The 25,607-nt window shown below is 35.2% G+C and overlaps 1 protein-coding gene across 1 annotated transcript in view; it reads left to right on the top strand.

Annotated features, from left to right (window-relative positions):
• PLCB1 (phospholipase C beta 1) overlaps window positions 1–25,607 on the top strand; it is a 618,667-nt gene that overhangs the window by 446,755 nt on the left and 146,305 nt on the right. Inside the window, exons 10-11 of the mRNA XM_006921600.3 lie at window positions 7,603–7,749; window positions 18,522–18,679. Of these exons, the coding sequence (XP_006921662.1) occupies window positions 7,603–7,749; window positions 18,522–18,679 (305 nt within the window). The remainder of the gene's footprint in view (window positions 1–7,602; window positions 7,750–18,521; window positions 18,680–25,607) is intronic.

Below are 25,607 nucleotides of genomic sequence, written 5' to 3'. Positions count from 1 at the left end.
ATTAAAAATTACTAGATGTGTGAGGAAAACTTCTTGAAAAATTATAAATAAGCAGGAAAAAAGTAATCGGGAAAAAATGACTATATAGTAAGAAAAAAAGTTTAAATATACATATATCATTAACATCCTTAGAAATAAAACAGAACATATTGCACCCCCTGAAAAAAGAACACAATGTGTATTTTTAAGGAAATGCCAGAGAATAAAAACGGCTTTTAGAAATTAAAAAGAAGGTAGCAGAAACAAAAGCCTTAAAGGCATATTGAAAATAAAGTTGATGAAATCTCTCAGAGAGTAAAGAAATAAAATGAAAATCAGAGATAAAATGTATAAAAATTTTAAATTTGGCCAAATAATATGCCAGAAAGAGGAAATTATCATAGATATAATTCATAGAAATTTTCCCAAATAGAATGATGATATCTTTCAGACTGAACAGACTCAAAAAGTACCCAGCGCAGGAGATAAAGATAAACCTATGCCAAAGTACATAATTTGAAATTTCAAGAAATTTGGACTAAATAAGATGCTAGAAATTTTCAAAAAGAAAAAAGAAAAAAACAGGCCATGTTTTTAGGATGACAAATCAATAAGTCTTCAAAACTTTTTATAACCACATTTAGAATATTATACCCAGCTAAACTATCAATTGAGTATGCAAATATTATGAAGCCAATTTTAGAAATTCAAGGATCAAAAAATTTAATACTCATGAACCCTTTCTCAAGAAGCTACTGAGAAATGCGCTTCCATTAAAATGAAAAAAGCTAACCATGAAAGAGAAAGACATGATATACAAAAAAAGAGAGAGAGGAGATTTAATGAAGAAGTAAAAGAAATGAAAATTAATCAATCTAGATTGGAGCAGATCATAAGGCTCCAGGGAAGACCTTTAAGAAAATGATACTCAGAGAACACTTACTGTGTTTGAACATATTGCATAAAGGTTTAGATAACTGGTGGAGATCATCTGAAAATTAGATTAGAGATATGTGCAAAAAAGTTAAGCAAATGACAAAACAAGACAAATGCTAACACCAGGGAAAATTTAAAATTGCACGTGAAAAGAAAAATAATCTTTGGTCTACTATATGACTCAGCCCTGAATAAAATACACCTTCATGATAGTATAAGTACTGATTACTGATCTGACTAAATTATAATATAACTATTTCAAAATGATAGGAAGACTGTGTATATGGGGTAAAGAGAAGTAAGAGCAATGTCTTTATCTCCCATGGTGAGAAATCAAAAATAGTAATACAAGCATATTATTTTGAGATATAGAAGCAAATATCCAAAGCATTAACTAATAGATTTGGAAGCATTTGCTTCTACCCAAGGGGAAATGAGGGAGCTTGTTTCAAGCAACCAACCTAGTAGAAGTAGTTCTGGCTAGCAGCTATAAAAATAGGTCTAAATTTAGAAAATAACCCTATCTTATGGACCATGCTATTTTTTTCCCAGTCATCTCCTGTAGTAGTATCTGTACATCAAGAGCAAATCATATGGGGGCACCTTAGCTGCACCTTGGCCACTCTACCCACTGGCCACACTCAGATCCTTACCACTCCCTCCATCTAAATTCATTTCAACAGCAATTAAATTGACTGATTTTCCTCTATCTTCTGCCAGACTTGGGCAGCAGAAAGGGGAAAGAGAAACTGGAGCAGAACTGGACCAAAATGAGTTGATCATCTCCAAAGATTCTTGAAATTTAAATTCTTAGGAAGCCATAAAGCTCCTATGTGGCCAACATGAAGTTATGTTTGTCTGCTGTCTGGGCATGTTGCTCTGACTATCTACTATGTTGCTCTGACTCCAAGCTCTTTAGCTACATGTATGTTAGACACTCTACTAAATAAATAGAGACCTGAACTGCACATCAACAGGCATCAAGAAGGAATTTTCTGTGGTATGTGGTATATGGTCAGGCTCTCATGAACATATCATTTGTTATTCTCAACCTCTAGCACATAGAGTTGGCCCTTACTAAAAATATGTTCATTAATAACCAAAAGAAGGAGTGCCCTAGCTTCCACGTAAGTTCAAGATACCTTGTTCTTTCTGAAGAGACTTGAGCTTGAAACATCTTTTCTCAGATGCCTAGTACAGAATGATTAAGTCAGAAAGTCCTGTTTGAAAGTTAATTTCTAGACATCATTAGATAAAGCATTCAGGACCTGAAAACATGGGAGACCCAGTCCGCAAAGCTCTTTAGACCATTCTTCTGTTCTATTGTCCAGAGCTCCCCTTTCTGGACACAAATGTTCCTCATTCTTGATGTTTTTCGTGAGGCCTCAGGTTTAGAGAAGGCATCAGAATAGCTCGTAAATTATTCAAAGGCCTTTTTGAATGCACTTGTAAGCTTGAAAGATATCCATTCAAGTGTCAATGGAAATGCATGGTTTTAAAGCATCTTTGGAAGCTATCATTTTTGCCACAGCGGAATTTCAAATTTCTGTCTTCCTGACATGTTCAGGAGGCCACCAGTGGAGCTTCAATCATTATCTACCCTAGGGGAGGGAGATAAGCAGAAGGAGGCAGAGGTACAGTTACTGCCCATGCCATTTGTGCAAAGCCATGTGACATTCGAGAGTTTTCTTTGCAGCAAAGATATTGCTGAAGTATGAGGAGACATGTAAATGGCCATTGGGGACCATCATTTTGTGTCTCTTTGGAGATTGTTTCTCCCCATTAAAGTCAGATCTTTTCACTTTTGCATCACTAGTTTCTTTTTTTGTTGAACACCAGAACTTCTTTTGAATGGAAAAGCTTCACAGAACAGGGTTGTTTTTTTTGTTTTGTTTTTTTCCATTCCTTGAGGGATTTATATTTTTCTTACTTTGTCTCTAACTGGTATAAACAATATACATCCTTATGAAGATCTTTAGGTGCCGTTATATGAGCTACATATTCAGTTAGAAGCATAACAATATTTTATTAAGAAAATATGTAATGGGCTCTATTTTTAGCTTTTGTCAGCTGGCTATATCCTTCTGAACTTCTTTTCCTGTTGATTTTTTTTCCAGAAATTGTAGCATTGCTTTAAATTGTGGTTTGTTGTTTCATAATCTCATTTTAATATGGGATGTTTTGTTTTAGCTAGTAATCATCCCTAATATATATAAACACTTGAATTCATAGGAATTTAGAGCTAGAGGAGACTTAAGAGCCCATATAGTTTATTCATCCTACGATTAAGGAATTTGTCTTTGATCAGTTACTGCTGGAAGTAAGGGAAGCTGGATTTTTTCTGCTGTTATTAATTTGTTTAGAAAAGCAATACTTTTCTATCTTAATTCTCAATGTTTTCATTCTTCTATGCTCCTCAGTGGACCAGAAAAAAAATGTAAGCAGTTTCGCAAAAATAGTGCAAGGTTGGTGGAAAAGGACTGAGGCATTTAATATAAGCAGCAGCAAATATTCCAGCTGTAGGTTATATCCAACAAAGGAAAATTCTGTATGTTCTACTTTCTGTCCCAAAGCCTTTACTAGTCAGATCTATTTGGAGGGCTAATTCATTATGCCAAAAACATCTACAATTTTGCATATGAACTCCAAACTCTTTAGGCGACACTTTGGAAATTATAAACTGGCTACTTCTTACCCTTACGTTTTCATAGGCTTTTCTTGACTTTGGTACATCTTTGCTTAGTCATTTGATGCATCACAATTTTGCTCATTTGTTCTTTTAGTTAGCAAGGCAAAGCTTTGGGGTTGAAAGATGTTCCCGGTGTCTGCTTACCTATAGTCTGCAATCATATTCTGAACTGTACTCTAAACTTATTCATTGTTTTTATTCTGGGTTGGGTAAATTTGTCACTGGGGATTTTTAAATTATTTAGTATAATTAATTGTAAATAATCTTCATAAACACTGATTCTGAACTCTGATTCAAATCTATGCTAAAAATTATCTATGTTAAAATTTTCAATTCCTGTGAAATAACAAAAGTAGGGAAGATAACCCAAAGGTTATATTTTTTTTGACTTACAAGACATTAATCAGCTTTGTATTCAATTTTGCAATATTTTTCTAAAATTTGGGGTTTCTTATTTATTTGCTGCCACACACATATATGTATATATTAGTCTCTCATAACCTTCTTTGAAATGGCTTTGTCATCTTTCTAGTTTCCTCATTGATGAGTTAAATAAAACTTTGACGCATTGCAGATTACAATTTGACTTTAATTATAATATGCTTATTTAAGGATAACAAATATATTTCTTATATACCCCCACTTTTCTGTCCTATACCCATGACAGACATCAAAATTAATCACAAGCAGGGTTCAGAACCTTTTTCAACACAAGGACCCAGAAGGCACTAGAGGCAATAAATGGGAATTGATGCTAAATTTAAAATTAATTTGTCATCTCTGCCATATTGGCATATTTGTTTTCATTGCTTTTAAAAGTTGTTGATCAGACCAAAGAGTATTTATTTTTACAAGATGACACAAGCTGATTGTCTCAGGGTCAAATCCAGCACTATAAAAATGGTACCTTTGGTCACACAACATTTTATTGCTATCATTTGCATTTGTGAGTTTTCCACACCCCACAGTTCCTTGATGCACACCTTATTCCAGTACTCACATTATTTTCTTTTGCTAGCCCTTAAAGACATTTGTTATTTACTGCTGGTTCTCTGAGGAATAGCTATAGTTAGAGGTTGAGTTGTATGAAGTTGTCATTTGCATAGGTTAAAAATACTAAGCATTAGCAATTTCATATGATTTAACCTAATCAGAAAAAAAATATCTAACAAAATTATGCTATCCTTGGTGACTTCCAGGTTTAAAACAATTTATTTTCTATTCTGAGTAACAAATTATCAAAAAGAGGTGCTGATTTAACACCTACTGCACACAAAGCATTGTGGCAGATTCCAGGGATGACAAAGACATAAATGCATACCCTGCTTTAGAGGAGCTCACGCCTGGTTTTCAAGGTGTGAATTGTCTTATTTCCTATTAAATTACGGGCTCTGAAGGCAGAGGCTTTGCTTTACTGTGTTGTGTTTTTTATCACATAGCAGATGTCCAATAAATCTTTGTTGAACAGAAAGTAATGAGAGGGGAGAAGGAAGGAAGGAGGGAATGAGAGAGGAATGGACACTCGTTTGAGAAGAAGATAACAAATCGACTTGTTATAGGAAAAAAAGAAGACTATGAAGAAATTATATATTTTTTAAATTTACCTCTAAATGAATTTTATACCCAAGTTATTTTTAAAAGCTATCTACTGAAATAGCTTTGACCCTAAGTGGTATTGATTTTGGTTTGTTTTCAAAAATTGAAACCAGTCCGAAATGATATATGCATTCTGCCATAAATGAATTTTTTAAAGAAGGCTTCAAAGGCAGTAATCAAAGTGCTCTCATCACTGGCAGCATGATTGGAACGATCACTTTGTTAGGTGATGGTTATTTGGAGGTATAAACTAGGCACCTATTAAAAATTGATCATACAAACATACCGAGATGAAGACCCTTTTTGTCATATTTCTTATTTCTAATACAAGAGACCTTCTTAGCACTTTTTCCTTTTGTCATTATTACAGTTGTCAGGATATGTATTAGAGTTGATTTGTAAGATGTTCATAGTATAAATAATTGTACCCATTTAAAAGTTCGTTTAGGAAGATTTTTCATTTTATATAACTCACCTCCTCTCATCGAGAGTCAATAACCCAAGTTCTTTTTGTTTATTTATTCCTGGAAAATATTAAAGTTTACTTAGCTATAATGTTTACAGAATTAGGAAAAGTACTCATTAGTCATTTTGAGAAATTTAATGAATGTAAAAAGATTTACACTGTGGGAAATAATCAATACTAGCTTTGCTGCTTACAGATGATGTATGCCTCTTACCATTCAAGAATAAAATAATGCTCAAATTTGTAAAAATTAGAATTATTAGAAATCATGTTTTTTACCTATGAGTTTGGTGTAGGGGTAAAGAGAAGGAAAACGATTGAAGAAAGAGTGAATTGCTAGAAATTTTACGGAAAGCAAATTGGCCATGTGTACTAAAAGCCTTAAAAATATACATACTCTTTTAACCAATTCGATTTCCAGGAATTGATCTTACAAAAATAATTGAGTTTGTACAAAGAGAGAGTTCATAATGTATTTTCATTAATATAAACAAAGGAGGTTACTAAATCTATCTATTATTACATTCTTCTAAAGTAATTATAAACGCGTTCTCACATATTTTTCCTCTGGAAGCATACATACCCAAGATTTTAACAGTAGTTACCTCTGAAAGAAGAGTTAAGCATGTTTAGAAAAAGTTTTGCTTATTTCATTTCCTAATTTTTCTTCAGTGAACATATACCATTTTTATATTAATATAAAACTATTTCAACAAAAAAATAATTAAGATGGCTATGTATTCTATAAAAATTACTATGATAAAGATAAAAAATTATCTCAATATTTAGCATTAGTCACCTCAGAAAGTTTACCACAGAAGAAAAATTGCTAAGTAGAATCTGAGTGAAATAAATGGAGTATGAATCATATTTTCTTCCATTTGATGTAAGGTCATTCTAAATAAGAAATATAAAGATCTTTTTAATCAGCATTTGATTTTTTATTCCTAGAACAAACTCATTTGTGGTCATATTTATTTTCTGTTTCAGGAAAAAAGATCATTCTTTGAAAACCCTTTTCACTTCATTTTAAATAAGAAAACCACTTATGAATAACTTTTTTGATTATACAAGTAACATAAAAGGATATATACAACATAAAGAAATAAAAAATAGAATGCTGATAAAAAAGATCTTTATATTTTTTATTTAGAATGATCTTACTTCAAATGGAAGAAAATATGATTCATAATTCATTTTACTCAGATAATAACCCTTTTCACTTCATTTTAAATAAGAAAACCACTTATGAATAACTTTTTTGATTATACAAGTAACATAAAAGGATATATGCAACATAAAGAAATAAAAAATAGAATGCTGATAAAAAAGATCTTTATATTTTTTATTTAGAATGACCTTACTTCAAATGGAAGAAAATATGATTCGTAATTCATTTTACTCAGATAATTCTTAGCAATTTTCTTTTGTGATAACCTTTCTGAGGTGACTAATGCTAAATATTGAAATAATTCTTTACCTTTATCATAGTAATTTTTATAGAATACATAAGAGAGAGCCATCTTAACGTTTTTTGTTGTTGTTGAAACCATTTTGTGTTAATATTTATAATAGAAAATTTGGAAAAATCACCCTGTATTCTATTACCCAGAGATAAGCACTAATAACTTTTGGTATTCATCCATGAAGTTGATAACCATTCTTATATTTAAAAACAGGAGATTGGTGTTCAGGTATTTAAAAACCTCTGAAAGCCAGTGAGGCTCATGCAACTATACTTTTATCTCTGGCATTTGGAGATAACTGTAGTGAAACAGAATGATCATAGACTACTATTTATCCATATTAAAAATGCAATTGTGGCTGCCGTCTTCTACTTTGGATGTTATCAGAGCTTTCAGGGGGAAAAAAAATGCTATCAGCAACCCATAAAAAGAATACATTCACACTCTTCATAACTCTTCATTTCCTCCAGGACAGATATCAGTGGATGGATTTATGCGCTATCTGAGTGGAGAAGAAAATGGAGTTGTTTCACCTGAGAAACTGGATTTGAATGAAGATATGTCTCAACCCCTTTCTCACTATTTCATTAATTCCTCACACAACACCTACCTCACAGGTATGAATTTATAGTTCTTTGACAGTTACTTTAGCCAGTCTCACCAAATTTCACCAACCTCTACTTGCTATTACTCATAAGTAAAAGCATATTTTTTGTTTGTTTGTTTCTTGTGAAATGCCTCTGAGAACTGGGGCTCACGATCAGAGGCTCCACCTGTAAGCAGTTGTGTCCTTATTTGTGCAACAATATCATTTCTTCACACATATCTCTAATTTTTCAAGTCTTCTAAAATGTATCCATGTCTGGTATCTTCAGATCCAGAGAAGTTTTGTGTAACCAAATTCATTCTTCAGTGGACTTCAAGTCATTTACAGTCCTACTTAGTTCTTTGGACTTCTTTTATCTACAGAAAAATTCTGAAGGCCTTAATAACTTCTGCACAAAGCACATTGTTAATTTGCTCAAGGTAGAACAGGGCTTTAGATATAAACATATTGACCTGTAAATGATTTTATATAATTTTATATTCAGTTGCACATATAATAGAGGAAAAAACAAAACTATGTTTCCTAATTTGATCTTAAATTGAGTATCGCCATGGTTTTTAGTAGATCATTAAATCAAAAAATATAAAAACATATATATGCATACATATATGCATATATATTATCTCAACATAGTTTAGAATGAGTTTTTTATAAATACATATTTTAATAAGCTTAAAATGTTTTTATAATCAAAGTACACTTCTAGGGTACTTTCTGTATGGCAAATCTTGAATCACTAGGCTTGAGAAGAATTTGTAGAAAATATACGTAATAAAAAGGAAAAAATAAGGCTTTAAATAAATCACATTGCTCTCTTTCTTCACACAGTCCATCATCCAAATGAATATAAGATAGACAGACTATAAGACCCATAGCACAATCAAAGTCTAAGTTCTCATTCAGTATCTGTGAGTGCTCACCATGTCTTGGTGGGAAAGTTTTGATGTTCTCATCACTCATTGTCCAGGGATGTATGATTTGTGTTGCAGTGTTGAACAGAAGAGCTATCTAAATCATGACAAGAGAGATCCAGACACTGAATATTCATAGGCATGTCCAAGGGACTCTCACAGGGTTCAGCCAACAGGCAACTAAGCAGTTCTTCCTTCTAAATTCCTTAAAGAGGCCTACTCATCCTAGATCAAATGCATGTTGTGCTAGTGTCAAGTCCAGTATTGGCCTGGTATTACACATTCCATGAAAAACAACTTAGAATGGAAACGACTCTTGGACAGAGATAGCAACGTAGCCTCCAGACAGCTGGAATGGGCTATCTCAGGATGATTCTATATGATCTGAGACCATCTAGGCAGTCTTATAGTCTGAGTTCTACAGTCATTTGAACTGCAACTTGCACGTTCTTCAGGAAAATTGGATTGGCTTTTGGGCTATTCATGGTCTATTTCGTTTCAATTGACATTATCTACTAAGAGAGATTCATGTCATAAAACTAACTAGATTAGTGTTTGGCTCATCCTAAACCCTATTCTATTCATCTCTTGCTGCATTAGCAAATCACTCCAAAACTCAGTGACATAAAACAGCCACCATTTTATTTTGATCTATATTCTATATGTCAGAAATTCAGACAGGGCACAGAGGGGTAGCTTGTTTCTGCTCCCTCATGTCTTGGGCCTCAGCTGAGAAGGAGAAGGCTCAGGGTAACACAAACAATTTGGGTGCTGGAATCATCTGAAGGCTTCTCTCCAACATGTCTGGCACTTGGGCTGGGACTATGCAACAGCTAGGCTCACTTAAGACTACTGACCTAATTGCCTAAAAGCCTCACCATGTGGCTTGGGTTTCTTCACAGTATGGCATCCCCAGTATAGGTATACTCCTTATATGGCAACTAACGCCTTCAAGAACAAGTGTCCCAAAGAACAAGGAAGAAGATTAATTAATTGCCTTTCGACACTTAAGTCTCTGAAGTCCTTTATGGTCACTTCTTATTTGTCAGTCACAAGCCTACCTACATTCAAAGGGAGGCGCATAGACCACAGCTCTGAATGAAAAGAGTGCCAAAATATTTTTAGCCCTGTTTTAAAACTACTAACTTTAGGAAGAGAATATCCACTTAGCTCACTTCCTTGGATTCAGTTTATTAAGACTACTTCAAAAATGTTGCAACTCCCACTCAAATTGATAAGCCTTTATAAAGGATTTTTTTTTCTTCCTCAGGTGTTCTTAATTTTATTTGGTACCAATGACCTATTCATCAGTCTGGTGAAGCCTATGAACTTTTCTAATAGTGTTAAATGTATAAAATAAAGTACATAGGATTAAAGAGGAAATAAATTATATTCAAATATTTTTATCAAGTATTAAAAAACAAATTTATGATAAAATATTTTTAATTTATTTAACATAATTAAAATTAGTATGCATAATATGTTGTGATATATGCAACAATTGGATTATAATATCTGTCATTTGTGACAGTCACAAATCCTGCTAATACAACAGTAATTTGTAATGTACATTCACAAGTCCTGCTAATACAACTGTAATTTGTGATCTACATTCATAACTGAAGAGAATGTCAAATTTCACATAGAGGTTAAAATTAAAGATGTAATCTTTTTCTCATTCAAGTTTAAGGAAGTCTATCAAACTTCAAGTTAAGAGTCTAGATCTTTGACTTGATAGAATCCTAAGAACTGTAACTTCAAAGACCTTGGCACATGGTGGAATCTTGCATCTATTATATACTTAGGACCATAAGACTCTTAAAAATACTTAAATATATGTCCACTTAAATTTTGGACACTGTGTGTGGTTTCATCTATCTGGAAGTCACTATATGTGGTAATTTCAACAATAATCCTTTTAAGTCCAAAAATGCTTCAAATTGATTTAATCGTTTTTCTGTTACTTGTCATATAATAAATAATTCAGTAATACTTACACAATTGAATGACAAAACTGCCTGACATATACATTCTATTATTTTCATCTTCTTTCAGAATATTTTAATTTTTCTCTTTCTGTGTATCATTATGAACTTATAGTTTTCAGATTTTGTGTTTGTTTATTCAACTACAGCCACTATATTTCTTAGGATGCTCAAATTTTCTCAGCTTTAGTTGATGGCAGTGTTTTTTAGGCTGGCTTCTATGTGCTTTTGACATGACCCATTGATCTTTGAAAATATCCTTGCTTTCTGGCTCATAAAAATCTTCCAGACTCATCTTGTTTTTTTCTGCAAAACACACAGAATCAGACTTTTCCCCAGTGAGCCCTGATTTCTTTTAGTGGGAAAGAAATTGTATGAGTAACAGCAATTTGGACGCTGCCCTATGGAACATTGTTTCTAGACCTTTTCCATAGTCAAAACAATAAAAGATAATTTTTTTCTTGTTAAGGCACAAGTTCACAAAAGTATTGCCTCTCTTATTTTCCAATTTAAATTCTTGATTCTATAGCTGTGCTTCCTTTATCAATTCTGATACTTAACAAATTATACATAATTACTCCTTTGCTTTCCTCAACACAGTAATAGTTCTAAGAAAATTGTTTAATATTTATACAGACAAACTACAGAATACTATTCAAATTTTTCTCTGAGGTTCCTTTTTAACTGCATTTCACTAAGGATTTTCGGTACAATTAATTTCTTCCAGAATCAGTCATTTGCCCTCCCTCTGAATAACTTGGTAAGCACAGATGTGGTAGAGAATTTGGCTCCATTTGTCAGTTTGGTTTAGGGTGTTAGAAAATTAATGGCCAATAGTTTTCAAAAGGTGGAGCATTCAGTACTAGGAAAGAGAAGGATCCACTCTTTATTTGATGAGGAAAAAAACTCAAAGAGCTGTCTCCAAATTTCTGCACAATGGTCTCATATCGCCACTGCCCGATTCATATACATGATTTCTGACCTAGTCAACTAATTCTCTCTCCAATTATTTAATTTCTAGTAGTATTAGATTTCACATATTTTCAAATATTTAATTTTTAAAATGTTACTTATATTAAATAATGTTCTGATCTTTAGGGTTTTTTAAATTTATTTTGCTCACTTTCTATTTATTATTATACCAAAGTTTACATTATATAAATCCATATTCTAACAATATTACCTTGTCCTAGTACCAAAGTCTTTTCTTTTCCTGCAGTAGAATTGAGAATTCCATATAATTAGCTCCCTTCTCCCCCGCCAAAAAAAAATAATAATAAAATACTATTACAGCTGTTGAGGTTTTGCTCGATATCCTCTTCTGACTTACAGGTAAAATTTGGTTTTGGTTTATATAATATTTGTATACTTCTTTTAATAATAGATAAATCTAATGTAAAACTCTTATTTCTCAGGGGCCTTAGGGTAAATAAAAACATCAATGATATAGAAATTCAAACTTCCCAAGGCTAATTAAGAAAATTATAAAATAAAAATATAACCAATGTATGTATAACCCAATAGAATCTAGTTAAATGTTAAAATCAATACCTAGAAAATGAGTTCGATTTTATACTTTACGGCCATTTCCAGAACAAGTGGGAACTTTTTCTGTAGAAATATTATTTTATATAAAGGGTGTTCAGTGGGAAAAGGGAAGTTTTCTTTTTCAAAGGAGTTTGAAAAATGCTAGGCATAAACAAAGATTGGTGCCTACTGTACTATGTTTTTAATACAGGAATAAAGGCCTGCAGATTCACACCCTTTAAGGTTATGACAATCCTCTTCCCCTCATCACCACCCTATTTATTTTCTTGGTGCATTTTAGGAACTGATGTTCCTGAGAAATGCCAATCTTACTTCAAGTAAGGAATATTTTGATATTTGGAATGTTTTGAGCATTCAAAGGAACTATAAAAATTAAATATACAGTATGAAAACCAATCAATTTAACAATGCATTATTATCGTTATTATATGTCTACTTCTCTACTCGTTATTGTTTTTTTGCTTGAGAGAAATACTTGCACAGAATTAGTTGATTTTTAATTATGATGGTCATATTCTAGGGTTTGGATAGTCTTGGCAGTACATCAAGTAGTGATTACATTTTTGTTTTTGTTTGTTTTTTTCTTTTTTAATATTGTTTTATTTTTCAATTATAATTGGCAGTGATTATGTTTTAATTTTTTTATTTTCCTTGAGAAATCTACCCTCTTGATTCAAAACAAAATTCTCTCAGGATACAACAGTATGCAGTCATTTCAACCTATAGTTTTTCAGTTCTTCATAAATCTTCCCATATTCCAAACTGTTTGGGAGATAATGGCAAAGTGGTATAACTAAGTAATTAACATCTTAATTCAGCTTAAAATGAAAAAAAAAAAACTTTAAGTTTTAGTTATTCCTCTTATGCATCACATTATCTGATCAGATGTATCAAATAGTCATTCAACTCCTCTCCTCATATGTATGTTCTTGGCTGCAGACTTCTAGAAATGATTCAAGGCATATTTTTGCCCTTGACAATTATCTACTGTTAACCCAGTCTGAGTGTTACTCTTTCCTTTTACATCTGCCCTACTCATTTAGCTGTTAGCTTAGGCAATCTTTATAATTTATTCTTGGTTTAAAGCACACACAAACCTATGAAAATTGCGGGAAGAATGAAAAGATGTGCTTAACAAATAAACAGACCATGTTTAAATTTGTCCCTAAGTAGATTACATGCTTAATTCTTTTAAGCCTAATATATCTTCATTTGTCACATGAAGATATATTAAAACAGGATATTGGGGGTTGTAAGTGATAGGTTACCATTACTTAATGGTTTAAATATTAGGGAACTTATTATCTCCCACAACAAGAACTCCAGAAGCAAGGTGCTTGGGGTTGATTAAATCAGGAATTTTTTGATGTCACTGAAGACCCAGATGCTTTCCATCTTTTTGCTCCCTAATGATTTCAAGATGACTGTATACCCTGAGCCTTGCCTTTCTATGAAATAAGATCCACATGTGGCACAGGGAAAGTCCCTGTCTTGTAACCCTTTGTACGAGTGAGGTCTCCTCAGCTGTACCCAGTAGACTTTCCTTTATGCCCTGTTAGATATAGACCAGAGTTAAACCACACAGCAATGCCCACATTAACCACTTACGTGGGTCACAGAACTACTGTGACTGGCTGAAAAGAATAAAGATTTACCCTAGTGCTGGGGAGGATAATTTGAAGCATGTCAGAACCTAAATAGAATGTTCTGTTACCAAGAAGAAAGAGGAAGAGCAGAAAGAAAAAGCAACCAGAAGTATAACATTGGGGTGAGTTTACCCTGGCATGTAAGAACCTTCTCCTTTATTTACACTTGCCTCCCTACCTAGATGGTGAAGGTAAGGAACATATCTCATGACAGTTTTGTATCCCCCAGTATTTCGTCTCCTACAGAGAAAATGTTTGGGAATATACACAGCCCCTGATGGTGAGGTTCCTATAATTAGTAAAGCATATGCTTAAAGTTGTTTTCCCACTTTCTTACCTAAGCCATTTCATGGCAGTTGGTTTTGGATCTATATTCAGGAGAGTTTCATGGTCTCATTGAGGCAGCAGGCAGACACCATGGAAGAGAGAGATCATATCAAACTGATGCCCCTCGAAATAGTCAAGATGAACAACACAGCCTCTGTATTTTGGACAGTTTTCTCAAGTGTAGCCATGGGACTGTGACCTGAATGAAGGTCACATAGCATTGAAAGCAAGGAGAAATAGTCCCCATTTCAATTTATTGAAGGAGATGATATTTATTTAAGAAGGTCACTGAATTAACAAATGTATCACATTCTGGAATCTTCTTACACTGGAGGTTAAAGAGAAAACAATAAATAATGTTAAATATAAATATAGTCATTACCCTTGCAAGATGAGAAATTCCTCAGGAGCATGTGTTTATAGAGGGATTGTTATTTTCAATTTTCAATTTTCTGCTGTCTTCCATCCGTGGATGCCTTGGGTAACCTGAGACAAAGCTCAGGTGATGTATCCAGCTGCCCAAAATGAATGCAGTCAAGTGAGAAGTTGCAGATCCATGACTTGGGGCGGTATTACAAATTAATCTAAGATGGAACTTCAGCTCCCAAGTTCCATTACAGCCTTGGAATGTATTCTAGAGGGTGTTCACAGCCAGGCAGAAATGATGTCAAATACTAGTTTCAGAAATAACACAGGCTGAATGACTCATGAGATATTATTGATCTCAACTCCCAGCAATACCCAGGCCCCCAAAAGCTATGTTTATTGGCTCTGATAAAATGGAAATATAATGAGGGGATGGGATATAATAATGAGTTAGAACTTTAAGAAAGAAAAATATACTAGCTTTGAGGCTTTAGGCAGAAGAGAGAATAATGAAAAATATTAATACATATATTTCAAAAAAAAAAACCTTCCATAAATGAAGAAAAACACACAGGGAACTTAATATGTGTTCCAAGGAATAGGACAATTATAGAAATATGTGAGTTTTCTCAAAATATGCTTTCATTGGGAGACTTCCATTTCTAGTAAAGATTATTCATTATAAGAATGAACAGCAAGTTTACTTTGGAAGAACTCTGTTGGGTTTAGGTGTTGGACAATAAAAACAACACACACACACTCACACACACACCCCTCTACCCTCCCATTCTTTAGGTTTTTTTTCAGATTCCTTTGCATTTCACAAACCCAACCCCATGCCTTACTGTGTTTTTAAAAACATAAACTAGTCAACATTTTAAAAATACACTAAATTTCTTCTATTTGTTCTTTGAATCATTAAAAAAAATTACAAGCACATTCAAATAAATGTTTCTAGAAACTCTTTGAATCTTTCATGACAGAGCACTAATGCGGGTTAAGAATTTATCTACTTCAATCTTTCATTAAACCTTGTCTAGCTCATAAATCCATGGAAACTTCCCTACTAAAGTTAGTTAACAGGCAACAAACTCAGAAATAAACTCAGAAATTGCACATTATGTAATGGTATTGGATATAGTCGGAAATACACTTAAACAATTTCCTAGATAGTATACAAGATCTGCTCAATTCTTTAACAGCAGTGTAATTTTCTACAGGAGCTATCATTTTTTAATGAGTTAAACTGGGAACTACTTGAATTCTTCACTTCTCTTAGCTAAAATAGCCCTCCCTTAAGTTTACAAATAACATGTAAATAACTATCTTTTCCCCTTCACTCCCATGGCCCCTTTCCCTTTATGTAAAAAAAGACCTTTATTACAACAAACTTTGAGGCAGTTATAAATGGCAAATTGATTATCTAGCATCAGGAACTTTCTAGATTATTTGGTCAACATTTCTTCCTTGGCAAACACATTTGTGTGTTTAAAATGCCCTATTTTTCAAGCAGAGAAAAATGATTATCATTAATCACTCTTTCAGTGAATTTACTAGGGCTCTATAGAACTCAAGAATGAGATCCTTTTGTTATGCCGATAGTGGGTGTTGTGACATGCATAAAACAGTAAAATTAAGCCAGTAAATTTAGTCCCGTTTTCCTTGTCCTGTGTGTGTCTCCATCAGGCAGATCTTGTCTATTTCAGTCATTTTGACAGTTTTCATCAATATGTCACCTTTTAACTGACTTTTTAAAAAAAATAAAACAACAGCAATGGAGGCTTATGGAGTATAAATCAGAGAAAATCTATAATGTGGAAAAGCAAAGACTTCCATTTGTGTGTTGATGGTGGCCTTGGCTCGGAAGTTATTTATTATTAATCTTATAAAATAATTGATCAAGAAATTAGTGCCTTCCATTCACTTCTTAAGTGAAACAGAAATAGTTTGGCTTTCATTTCTGCCTTCGGACTTCTCGGGTGCCTTGATTATTACAATTCTCATCACTTCGCTAGAGTATTTTAGTTCTGTTCACAAAGGTTTTTAATTTTGATGAAGTTTATCTATTTTTTTCCTTTATTGCTTGTGCTTTTGGTATCATGTCTACAAAACCGTTGCCTAATCCAGGTCACAAATATGTTTCCCTCTAAGAGTTTTATAGTTTAAAAAAAAAACCAAAAATATATATATATATATTTTTAAGTTTTATAGTTTTATTTTTTTAACTTACATTTAGAAACTTAAGCTATCTGAGTTAAGTTTTTCATACATGATGTAAGATAGGGATCCAGCTTCATTATTTTACATGTGGCAATTCAGTTGTCCCAGCACCATTTGTTGAAAAGGTGATTCCTTCTGCAATGTCATATCTTGGCACCCTTGTTGTAAATCAATTGACCATGAACATGGGGGTTTATTTCTGGACTCTCAATTCTATTTTAGTCATCTATATTTCTATCATTATGCCAGTACCATACTGTATTGATTACTGTAGCTTCGTAGTTAAGTATTGAAATTGGGAAATGTGAGTCCTCCAACTTTGTTCTTATTTTTCAAGACCATTTTGGCTATTCTGGATTTTTTACATTTTCATATTAACTTTAGGATCAACTCGTCAATTTGTGCAAAAAAAGCCAGCCAGTATTTTGATAAGAATTGTTAATAGAAATTCCAGAAGACCCTTCTGAGAGGCAAAAGAGAGTTTTATTCATACATGCTTTTCAAGGCAGGGATTTGTGGCATTCAGCATAGACCAAAAGTACATTCCAAAGAGGGGAGGGTAGAGCTGAGTATTTAAGGGCAGTAACCACAGAGAGCCCCTCTTGCAGTGGATTGGTCAGGGCAAAGAGTCAAACTGTGTGTACAAGCTGGATAAAGATTGGTCAGGGCTACGAGTCATCTCCAGTTTCTGTTGACTCACGGTCAGTGGGTAGAGTCACGAGCTATGGCCAAGGCTGGGGTCATAAGACATAGTGGGGATGGTCACAAGGCATGGGCCAAGACCTCAGTTTCCCCTGGAGTCTACAAAATAAATTGGTTAAACAAGTTTCGTGGAAATAGACAATAAAGGGAATGCAGTTCACCATGTCGTCAGAGTTCAAACTGCAAAACAGCTTAATCATTTGAGCAGGGCCAGAGATCAAATTGCAGAAAGGTCTAGACATTTGATCACAAAATTATTTTATTAGAATCCTTGGAATTAAACTTTACATCAATTTAGGGAGTAGTACTATCTTAAAAATATTAAGTCTTACACTCCATGAACATGGGATGTTTTTTGATCTATTTAGGTTGTCTTTAATTTTTTAACAATGTTTTATAATTATTAGATTTTATGTTTTTCACTTCTTTTGTCAAATTTAAAATTTATTCCTATAAAAGAGCACTTTTAAAAAGAAAATGTTTATCTTTTCTAAGCATTTGTGCCTTGGACAAATATGACAGGGGGGTTGACTTGCATAATAAAATAACCTGTCAACAGTACTCCCTCATAGAAAGTCAGTCAGAATTAAAAGACTGCCTCCTAAGGTAGAAAGTCACAGTGGTTATTTTGAAGTTATAATCCTCGATCCTCCACTTACCAGCTTTGGAAACTTAGGTGAATGAAATAATCGATGTCATTTTCACTATCTGAAAATAAGTATTTTTTTTTAAGTCGTTATACCAGAGAGATTTTTGTGAAGGTTAAATGTAGTAAAACAATTAAGGTTCAAAGAACTATAATTGGCACATGGTAAGTTACTAAACATGAATTATTGTTATTGTTACAATGCTTTCTTTCTGATGTTCTCTCTTCTGCCAAACCACTGCTAAGGAGTCACAATTACATTTGTGATTGTCCCACTACCTTCTGGTATGTTGAGGTAGAAGGAAGGCTGAAAACAACTATTCGAGCTCTTAAACCCTTTGTTTGCCTTTGTTGAAAAACTTTTCTAGGAAGCCACCAGTGTCTTTCTGGCTTCATGGGATTCTGGGGTCCTTTTTGTTGGTGTTTTACAGCTGGCCAGCTGGCTGGAAACTCTTCTGTGGAGATGTATCGCCAAGTCCTCCTGTCTGGTTGTCGCTGTGTAGAGCTGGACTGCTGGAAAGGACGGACTGCAGAAGAGGAGCCAGTCATTACCCACGGCTTCACCATGACCACCGAAATATCCTTCAAGGTGGAGTAAATGAATTGGCTAAGAGAGGCAGCTGGGGAGACTGGACCCTGTAGGGTAACGCCTCCTAAGGTAGAAAGTCACAGTGGTTATAATTAAGTCCATAAGCCATTGATCATCTTTGCCATTCCAAAGAGGAATGGCACAGTTAACATTTAGGTTAAAAGTTAGCAGTTTATCCATGGGCAATCGGCATCAGGTGAACGGATTCATGCTAACCAAATATAAAGAAACTGTCTTATGAAAAGAAATATCAATTTATTTGTCTATTTAGCATTCTTAGTCATTCAGAATTATAACACACATAACAAAGAATATATACAACTTATCTGCACAGTTTACCTAATGGATATAAAATGTACGCCTATGTAACTACCATTTAGGAACTTACTAGCACCCCAGAAACACTCTGTGCACCCATGCCTATGAGAATGAAGCCTGTACCCCCAGACATGACCACCTTCTCAACCATTACAGTGATCACCCCTTTGCTTTTCTTTAGAGCTGTATTAGTTTATGTATAGCCCTAAACAATGTAGTTCCACCCTTTTTCAACTTAATATAAATGGATTCATACCGTACTATGCATTATTTTGTGTCTTGCTTTTTGAGTCCACAACGTTTAGGAGATTCATCTATAATATTGCATGTATCTCTAGCTTGTTTGCTTTTATGATGATAATAATGATATTAATGATTACTGTTCACAGAATGGAATATTATATAGTAATAGATGGAATGGAATATTGACTAATATATGCCAGCATTTGGCACATTGATACCTACAGGTCAAAGACTCCTAGGAAAACACCTGTAGTTAAAGTTGGGTTTATCGGCTTATGAAAGGAAAGAACACACATGTCATGGGGAGCTGTGGTGTCTCAGTAAAAATGTGTTAGAAAGAACTTACAAGATTTGAGCTTGTATTAGGTGATGGTGGGGGAGGCTCAAGGAAGTAAGGTTTTGCTATAGATTAGATGCTGTTGAAACAGAAATAATCTTATGATTGGGTATCTTAATAAGTCCTATCTAAGAAGCAGGACTAAAGCTGCAATTTATATAAAACCAGTAACCACTCTTATTAGTCAGGAATGAGGGTGTGTTTGGTCCTCTCCCTTCTCGTTCCATCCATGGCATCCGTCATACACCCTAAAGAGCCTCACATTCATTTATATGGACATCCAACCCCAAATAACCAAGTTCTGCTTATACCCCTGCAAGGAGCCATCCTCAGGAGCTTGGGGGCATTTGAGTGGGAAACTCTGAAGTCCTAGGTACCCTACAAAGTAATCTAGAAAGGGGATATGTGGGCTTTAGGGGACGTGTTTTTTTGGCTGACTAAGGTTTCTCACCTCTTTCGAAGAGAATTAGCAGAGAAGGACCAGAAGGCAACCTCTAGAGCACAAGTCCCATGGTATGAGCCCCATTACCTGAATTACCTGGGTCTCTGGGAAAAACTGGCTCTGGGTCACTAACTCTTGCCCTAATCAACCAAAGAAACAGAGCCCAAGTATTTGGGTAGCTAAGGTAGAGTGGGACAGAGCCATTGAGTGCTAAGAGGCCAGAATATTGGGCCTCTTAATATAGATGTTACCATCACCAAGATTGGTAACGAAACTTTGGATGAAGAAGCCAACCATGAGCCACTTGCCAAAGTCTTTGCTGAATAAAGGAGAGCTCAGTAGATGGCAGATATGAGGAAGTGGTTAAATTGTGTTTGGCTGCTTCACGAGGACTGGATATTTGTTTGTTTTTTAAAATAAGAAGTGTGAAAAGTACTATTTCAGAAGTAGCATTGATAGCAAATAATTCCCCATCTCCAGCATTTTGCCCTGAGGCACTTGCAATGTGATAAAATAAACAGCTATTACTTGAGGGAACAGTGAAAAAAGAAAGATTCTTAAGGGATATCCAGGTTTTAGTTGAGGTAAGTGGATTTCTTGATCAAAGGTACCGTGCTTGACAGCAATAAAAACATGTTCAGAAGTAATATCATTAGCACCTTAAAGCATGTTTAGTATTGTTGTGTCTAGAGAGTTTGACTTATCATGATTTCTTAAATTTAAGCTACGATACAATAATTAGAGAAAAATAGCGCCCTTCACTAAATTTTACAACAAAGTTTAATATGGGGTTGACCTTAATTCTGATCAGGATCTTTGTATCTGCTCTAGAAATTGAGCACTCTTAAGGTCTTTTGATTTTCTTAATGGAAAATCGATAGGTTTTTATTTCATTTCCATAGTTTGTCACCCTCCTAGTTCCTGCCATTGTCCTTTGTTAGATACCTAAGGTACCAAGCCTAAACTGGTTGGGCTGTTTAAGAAAAAGTCGAGGACAGATAACCCTGGTATGAGGTGAGTGCAATTCAGGTTCATCTGTCTGCTGATGAATTAAGCAGTTAATTATTATACCACTGGTGAAGTAGGGAGACAGCACATCCTGATAGAGCCATTACTGAGCTAAGGGACTGATGGCCTTGTACTCTGACCCAGTGCCAGGAGGACCCACCCACCCCCTTGTTAACTATCCCCTCAATTAGTGGGAGGGGCAATTATATTTTCTTAAAATTTTATAATCCTAAATCTATAATCTATAATCTTTGAGTTCCTTTGCAGGGATTTATGGGGGGAAGGGTGGAGAGTGAGATGTGTATAAATGCCAAGCATATTCTAAGACATATTTATTTTATTTTATGTGAAACATTGGCTTTTTGGCTTTGGTGATCAAGTTAGCTCAGAGTGACTCTCCCTATGCACTCAACAGTACAAGCGGTTCTTCAATCACATTTGTGATCCCAGAGCCACAAACTGATTGAATATCTATTCCTGGGCTCTAGAAGCACAACTTCTCAACCACATCTACATACTTGCTGACAGATTTAGAGACTAAGAGACTAGATCTAGCCCAGAATACTGCTGCTTCTCTCTCCCATCCAGTGTTGGGGATATGGGCAGGAAACCCATCTACCCTGTTGGTCAGTTTGTCCAGCCATGCTCCTTGCTAATTTGCATTTTGCAAGATAGATCATTCTTGCAGAGATATGGGCAGTAGTGGAGGTGGCAGGCAACGATGAGGGTGGGGAGTAGAAATGCCAACCTATTTTGTGGACAAATAAACAGAGCAAGAATTCTCTACATCAGGATTAGGTCTAGGGTGAAGCAAGGGAGGCACCTTGCTTGAAAAATTTAGGGAGGCGCTTATTCTCAGTGTCATGTAAATACAGAGTTGTCACCTGAGAATGGTGTCTCTAAATTTCGCATTTAGATACCTCACTTGCCTAGGCCCGGTCCTGCTCTGCATGGTTATCAGCGTGTGCTCTGCTTTTCTGGAAACCGCCGTGTACAGTGACTTTGTAAGAAAGGATAAGAAGAGAAAGGAGGGACAAGTTTCCCCCAATTACCCTCTCACTCGCTCAGCTACAACTCAGCGGGCCTCCTTGCTGTTCCTTGACAATGGTAGGCAGCCCCCCCACTCCCCCCCACCCCACTCCTGCTCACAGCCTCGTCACAGGTCAAGGCTGCCTGGAATGCTCTTCCCCCAGGTATCTGCATGGTTCGCCTTTACTTTCTTGAAGACTTTCTCAAAAGCCACCTTCTCAATGAGTCTTACTGGGACCACTCTATTGAATACTATAACCAGCCACCACGCCCACTCCCACACTCCTGATACAATCCCCCATCTCTTTACTTTTTCTGTTTCTCAACTAGCACTTATCACTTTCTACTATTCTGCTTAATTTACTTAATTATTATGTTCCTTGTTTATTGTCTGTCTACTTCTACTAGTATGTAAGCTCCAAAAGACAGGGATCTTTATTTTGTTCTCTGATCTGTCTCAAGCACTTTGAAAAGAATCTGGCATATAGTGGGTGCTCAATAGATGTCTTTTTTATTTTTAAGTGATTTTTCTCATTCCAGAGCAAATACACAAATTACAGCATAGCTTTCATTTTTAGTTTTTCTTGCTTCTGTTTATCAGATAAATGAATTTTGTCTTTATTTTCACGTGTGAAATTCCATGTATAATATATTGGAGGGCAGTGAAAAGATTCTCCTAACTCTCCATATATTTATACCTGACCTTCATGGTGTACTTAGACAATATTCTATTTCCACAGCATGTATCGCAGCAGCAAAATGAACTAACTACAGAAGTTTGTCATTTTTATGTCACATAGTTTATCTGCTCTTGGTCTATATAATCGAGAAAGCTTCTGTGCGATATATCCCCCAAAGCTAAAGTTCCTATTGGCATTTACCTCTTATTTATTGTATGGACCAAAATAAAAGGTTATGTTCTGAGAAAGAGGACATGCTGTAATTCACTCTCTTTCTGGAGGGCTTTTTATTTTGCACTCTGGATTTATTTATTATTAATCCCGTTTAGCTGCTCCTCTCTTTATTTGCCTCATAGCTTTAGCAGTTCTATGGCCATGACATAGTAATTCGCCACTCAGTCTTCATTATCTCTGCTCCCACTTGGTCTCCTTCCTCCGAACAGTGGACACCCACCCACCCCATCTTCAAAGGGCTCCTTTTTCTCCCTTCCTGTAGCTCCTTTGTAACCAACAGTCGTTTAAGATGGAAAACTGTATAATGTGATAACATATATGGTGAAAATATATTAAATTTGAGTATGTGGTTAAATGGAGCATTTCTGAAAATAAACCTTCATTCTCTGAGAGAAATAATAATTTAGGATGCAGTTTAACGGCTCCATAAATGCTCACATAAAATGGATATCAAATACACCCTGCTGTTGTCTGTCAAGGATAAAGGATTTCAAGGGCAGTTTTTCCCACTGGAGGTTAGTAATTGAGCCATATGGTTTATAGATTATTGAATCCAGTGTTAACAGTCTCTGAAAAATGATTTTGGCTTAATAAGGAGTAATTGCACAGTAAGGTGCTTTCACATTCCAGTGTCCACTAATGAAAGAACAAAATATGAAAGAACGAAACTTAAAACTTGTAACTATTTTTCTCATCCTGAAGGATTATGGGTACTATGCAAAATATCGTAAAGGCATTTAAAAAAAAATCCTACAATGGAACTTCTGGAGTTTTCGGGTGCTCCCCACTAAAATTATTAGACGAAATTCAGTAACCATTTTCTTTGGTTTTAAAGATTCAAATAGGTTTCTCCTAAGCTGGTGGCTAAATTTATGGTAGAGAAGGAGAGAGGGAGGAGAGAGAGCATGGGAGGAAAACAGAGAAAAGGGTCTGTAGAGGGTAAGAAAGCAGCTCTGGAGCTGACACCAGGGTTCTAATTTCAGCTCTCCCATTCGCTGGCTGCAAACCTTGGAGAAGCACCCTTACCAGTCAGAGCCCCTTTCTTATGAGCAAAATGGAGCACCTCCCTAGGGTTGTTACCAGCATTTAAGGATGCTACTTAACATACAGACATTGCTTATAACAGTGCATGGCACGCAGTGAGTACGCTATAAATTTTAGCTACTGATATTATAATTGAAATTTAAGAATTCACAATTCAGCTTCTCTCTATAGATATAATGGTTGTGATATTATTTATGCAAGGCATTATTAAGTCAGGGTGAGGGCAGGGGTTGAATTAAGTCATTTGTAAGGCTGCTGTGGTAGAGGCTGTGGGTGCCCTCCACACAGAACCCCTAGCATCTACTTCACCTCTAAGAAGAGACCAGAAGCCCAAACTGTGTGGCAAATTAGGGACCCAGTGGGAGCTGAGAAGGCTATGGCATATGAGCTTGGAGTCTCCACTGCAAGCATAGGTCTTCATTTAAGTGCACAAGACCAGAAGTGCACAACACTAGAGGCAGGAAAAGGGAGAAGCAGGAGAAGTAGGTAGGCCATTTTCAGCAGTAAGGTGGGAGAAGGACTTTGATTACATGACATTTGAGCAGAGACACAGACCCCCCATTACGGAAGTAAGCTTTGCTTTCAGATAAGAGTATTTCTGACAAAAGCAACAAAGATAAACATAGACATGAAAAAGATGAACAAAGAGATGAAATTAGTGTATTCAAGGAAAAGCAAGAGAAGGCTGGTAAACTGTATCAGGGTAAGCAATAGTGAACAGGAAAAGGAAATGATAGCAGGTGCCAGATCTGATAAAGAATCTGTATTTCACTCTGTGAAATAGAAGGCCAATGAAAAAATTTTACTCCAAAGAAGTGAAATCATCTGATTCATGTTTAGGAGCAATCACTCTGGCTGTGGTCTATAATACATGAGGCAAACATAAGAGCCAGGAAAGCAGTTAAAAGGCTCTATCAGTCAGCCTTTGCTAGGTTTTGCTGCAATAACAAAAAACTCCAGAATCTCAGTGATTTAGAACCACAAAGATTTATTTCTCACTTAGGTTTGGCATTAGCTGTTGCTCTGACTGATACTGTCTGCAGTCCATATGGAGAGAATAGTCCCAATCTGTGATATCGCTGGGTTTGTGAAAGAGGGAAAAGAGAAATGGCAGAACCACATAATGGCTCTTGAAGACTGTGCAGCAGCAGAACATGCCATTTTTACACATATTTCACTGGGTAAAACCAACAAATGGCCATGCCTAATATTGACAGATCTCAGAGAAAGAGGTAGTGAAATATAGAAATGATGATAAAATCTACCACAATAGTTATTGCAAAGATTTTTTAATTAGGATGACAGAGGTATGAGTGCTGAGATGTGGTTATATTCTGGATATATTTTGGGGAGGATTGCTGATGAATCAAAAGATGTAAAAGACAGAGAAGTCAAGAATCGCTCTAATGTGTTTTGCCCTTAGCTGACACAATAGAGCCAATTTATTAAATAAACAAAATATACTCCCTTCCCCTTTTCATCCACTTATCACTCACTTCCTTTTTGATATCCATTCTCAATTATTCAAGGGCTCTGATCTTATGTGGTTAAGCTCATTAGCTGCATGGAAGTTACTGCAAAGGTTCAGAGCAT

Source organism: Pteropus alecto, unplaced genomic scaffold (assembly GCF_000325575.1).
Source record: "Pteropus alecto unplaced genomic scaffold, ASM32557v1 scaffold45, whole genome shotgun sequence".
Taxonomy (NCBI): Eukaryota; Metazoa; Chordata; class Mammalia; order Chiroptera; family Pteropodidae; genus Pteropus; species Pteropus alecto.
This window is presented reverse-complemented; position numbering and strand designations above follow the sequence as displayed.